This window comes from Meles meles, chromosome 4 (genome assembly GCF_922984935.1).
Source record: "Meles meles chromosome 4, mMelMel3.1 paternal haplotype, whole genome shotgun sequence".
In the NCBI taxonomy this organism is placed as follows: domain Eukaryota; kingdom Metazoa; phylum Chordata; class Mammalia; order Carnivora; family Mustelidae; genus Meles; species Meles meles.
Window position 1 is genome coordinate 104,812,428 of NC_060069.1, and position 4,579 is coordinate 104,817,006.

Sequence of the window (4,579 nt, forward strand, 5' to 3'; positions counted from 1 at the left end):
CTCTCCTTTTAGGAAATCTGTGATCTCCCAGGCCAAAAAGAATAAACTGAGGACTATCTCTGGAGGCCACTGAATTCCTTTTTAAGTCTAGACGGGAAAATCTGAGATCAGTATCGTGTTGTGTCTATGATAGCTGAAGATAAATTATTGGAAAGAGTCAGGGTACTAACTGCTTCCATTTGCATTTGACTCTTGGTCCTTTTGTGGTGAGCTTTTTGTTTGTGCAAAGCTGGCTGGGGTCAGCCTAGTGGGTCAAAAAAAACCCCTCAATGAAAGAGGTTGGGAATCTCCAATCTCCATCCCAAAACATGTCACTGAGGACTTGAACATATCACCAGATACTCAAGGTACAGAAGAGAGTTTCCACCTGTGGGAGAATGATCCTCTGAAGAGAAATTTGGAGTCATCATCAGAGCCATTGGAGGGGACATCTGAGAGTCAAATGGGTGACATTTCACAAGAGCCTGTCATGCCTCCAGTCCAGAGGAGAAAGTTAGATCCACTTCCAAAAAAGCATAGACGTCTTAGGAAGGCTGTAAGGACAAAGAGAATGAGGAAGAACAAGAGGAAGGTGAAAGTGGAGACCCTCTGCCCCCCAATCCTTCCAACACCTTTGGTACCACCACAAAGTGAAGAAGATGAAGTGGTAGATACAAAGCCGACTGTACTCAGTGCTCACAAAGATGATCCTGACCTTCCCAGTGAAGTAAGGATAAGGCACGGGGTGTCAAAAGTCTGGGCTTGCCACATTTTCCTGGGAAAAATAATGGCAACTCTTCCCCTGCAGTGGGGGATGTGGGGGTAAAGAGCTTGAGGAACAAACTGAGATCCTTAGGCCCAGATAAAGCATGAACTGGCTCAGAGGGTGATGCCTTTTTTGTGTATGTGTGTTGGCGTTGAGTGATTTGACTTCTTTCTTCTCCTTGCAGGACCAGTTACAGAGTCAGCAGGATGAGGGTGCCTGTGTGATGCATCAGGAGTGTCCAATCCAGCCCTGTGAGCGGCCAGCATCCCCGGAGCCTGGACCCTCTTCTCCTGCAGTGACATCCTTGGCATCCCCGCCACTCTGCTTTGGTCGCTTCTTAAGCTGTGTCTGCCGGACCTTCTCGAGGTCTAGGAAGCGGAAGCCCCCCCGGAGGCAGGGTACTGAGCTGACTGAGGCAGGAGGTGATGCCAAGTCTCTAAGACCTAGCCTGCTCAGGGATCTGGGCAAAAACAGAGTGCAGCCTCATGAGGGCCTGTAGCAAGTTGGTACCGCTATGGGCTCTCCCTGTGTTTAGTTTTGTAGTTTTCTCCATATCGTTGTTCCTGTTGGTTGAGTTCTTGTTTATCAAAAAGAGAGCTGCTTTTATGCTGAGATCCTTAAGCCTAAAGATGCGGTAAAAGCAAAGTAACTGAAATTTTTAACACTTAACCCCAGTAGTGGGATTACTTCCTACTTCCTCCTGTGAGGCTGAAGTAGCAGCATTCACTCTGGAGCAGTGGATCCCAAACTTCATGCAGATGTCACTCGTGTCTTCAGTTAGCTCAAGTCTCACTGCCTTCTCTGAGGATGGAAGCCATCCCATGCCATCATTTTGAGTAATGTCTCCAGATATTAGCCACTAAGTGGAGAAGTATCATGTCCAGCTCCTCTCATTGTCTTTTACCTTTGACTAGAGATTCCTTTTGCATTCTTCATCCTCAGTACTTTGTAGAACTTGTGCCACTTTCTAACTGATTCAGCGATGCCTCAGGGGGTGGTGGTTGCTACTTTTCTTGGACAGGGTAACACTACCACCTCCTCCATCTCTAACCGTTGTTTGGTTTTCCTTTTGTCACTTGTTGGGAAGCTACCTGGCTCTTCCTTTGGAATGTGCCTCTGGTGTTCTCTAGCCATATGTATTAAACCCAGTCAAATAAGTTAATAGGCTCCTTCCTTGTTATTCTTCAGCCAGACTCTCACAGAATCCCAAGTTCTTCTGAGAACCCTAAGGAAAGTAAGTACTTAAGAAAAGTTCAAGACTATTTCATTTCCCCCATTGTTTTCCCAGCACACTAGGTTAATCCTCTTCCCAGGATGTAAACTAAGAGTTTAAACTAATCTTATGCCCTACTTTGAGAGAGTAGGTTTAAGAAGAGTTTGAGAGTTTCCTCTGTAGCTTTAATTACCTGTTGTTATTTCCTACTTGTTCCAGTTTCCCACTTCATGTAAGAATAATAAATAAAGGTGCAAATAGAAGTAAATGTGTAAAGTATCTGCGTTAGAAGGAAATTTTATGCTTTATTGTCTCCCTTCCTTAGGACTGACCCTGATGGTTACCACACTAGAACTGGAGAAGATAACCAATGTGTTTGTTTTGTTCTTTTTTGCCTAGAATAGGGTTCTGTACTGTTGGAAGAATGAAGTTGGAAAGGGAATAGAATGATTTGCAGGAGCAGTGGCAAAGATCCTTAAGGCTGCCTTGGGGGTGATTTGTAAAAACTGCCCTGGATTAAGTTTTGTGATGTGGTGTGGATTTCAAGTTGGGATGAGGAATTTTGTAAAACGTCATACTCCATGCTTGGAGTAAAATGGGAGGGCTTTCTCAGGTCAGTCAGGCTTTGACACCTTTAGTTGTCTAAAGAGTGATTGTTTAGAGAGCATGGCATCTTAGTAGAGCTAACTGAGCATTATAAAGGGGCTCAAGCTATTACGTGAAATTCCAAATGATCTCAACTATATTTATGCACATATTTTCTCAATGTAATATAAGAAACATACTGCCAGGCAAGTCATAATGTACGAAAAATCTTGCATCATGGAGCCTATTACTAAAAGCTCAAAAGAAGGTAGATATTAACGTTGTCATTAATGCTTTGTTACTGTATCTTGTCCTAAGGTGTTTTAGGATGAGTTGTTCTATCATAGAAAAACTGTTCATTCCAGCCTGGTTAGCCATATGCCCACTCCCATCTACAATGCTGATTTTCACATAAAGTTTATTTATTCCAAATTTAGAGTATAGATTTCAGATAAGGGAAGATCTGGATAAGCACTTAGTTCTGAAACTCTATTGCTCATATGTCTTGACCCCTCCCTCACAGACAGGGGAAAAGGTGTCCATGTCTCCTCCATTGTACTTGTAAAGAAGAACTTTTGTGTTCTCAGGTTTCACATTCTGTGTTGCTATCTTTATAACTTGAATTATTAAACATGGTTTATGTCTTTAAATAAAGTTGTTTTTGCAAAATATATTCAGAAAAATAGTACAGCTGTATCAAAGTAAAAACAAATTAAAAATAAAACCTACCACTATTGATGAGAGATAAAGCTTGGGGGTCATTTAAAAAAAATTGTTTCCCTGCAAGGCAGAGAAACAGATGCTGTTGGTGTGTTGTAAACAGAAATACTTGATGGGTATAAAGATGATCATATTTAATGTCTTTTGTTCCCTTTTTTTCTCATGGGAACGCACACAGCTAGGTAGGTTGTGGGATGCTCATTGCTACAAGTTGAGTAAGCTGAGATTAGGCAGGCTGATTATACCTTTCCACGATTTTTTTCTAAGAACATTTGTTACATTTGCTAGGGAGATATAACCAAGTTCTTTAAACAGATTATTTAATCACTCACCTGTGGTTGTATCTTCTAAATGTGATTGTTTTTATTCTGGTTCTTGTCCCAGTGTTCTGCATGGGAACACTCTTTGGTGGACATTTTGTTTTTGTTATCTTGTCCTGACACTATTATCCAAATTCCAACCAATGCCACCTTTACTCACCTGGAAAATTTTAACACAAGAAAACTCTGGTTAATTTAGAATTACAGAGAATAAATAGAGAGGGTTTATTTATTAACTGAGTTTTCACAGAAAAAGTAGAAATGTTCTAGTCCTTATTTATCAGAGGAACCAGAAACACAAAGAAATGAAGTTGCTCCATCTCAAGATAGCCTAGCTGGTTAGTGGCAAAGCTAAAGCAAACAATAACTAACATTAGGTTCAATATTGCACTTTATACAGATCTTCTATAATCTTCAAGCTGTTTGCATGGGGTTGATATTATTATTTTCATTTTACAAATGAGACCATTTAAGTACAGAAATGTCTTGGTAAGTCCTGATACAGAATCCAAACCCAGGTTTGTTAGTCTCTGAAACCCGTACTCATTACATTCCATCTCCCAGTATTTATTACAGTGTTATAAAATCTCTTTGTATCCAGTCTAACCGTGTAATATCAATAACAGACAATTTCTCTTATTTGCCAAAATTTATATTTTAGCCTTAACACATATATAATAAATATAGCTCAATTAAAGAAAAAGTTTAGATAAAAATATTTCTTCTAGGTAAAATTTCTCTATTGGGCAGTAAATAATAAAATAGCCTAAGTGTCATTGATAAAATAGAATTGCAGTGTAATATAAACAAAGTTTTAATCATTACAACTAATTAAACTGAGATAATTACTTAACTGAAAAGTGACCAAGAGAAAAAGGAATAGCATGTAATCAAAGCAGAGCCCTCGACTTGACAGGATCTCAAGACAAAGCACAGCAAAGATGAATTAGGTCCCATAGAAAGCTAATAGACTTAAGAGTGTTTCTAAACTGTTTT

At 39.9% G+C, this 4,579-nt stretch overlaps 1 protein-coding gene across 1 annotated transcript; it reads left to right on the top strand.

The window, feature by feature from the left end:
• Positions 1 to 442: 442 nt before the first annotated feature.
• LOC123939889 lies at positions 443 to 1,244 on the top strand. Its single transcript, XM_046001924.1, has 2 exons — positions 443 to 706; positions 930 to 1,244. Exons 1-2 carry the CDS (start codon positions 443 to 445, stop codon positions 1,242 to 1,244), a joined length of 579 nt encoding a protein of 192 aa, XP_045857880.1.
• The last annotated feature ends 3,335 nt before the right edge of the window (positions 1,245 to 4,579 follow it).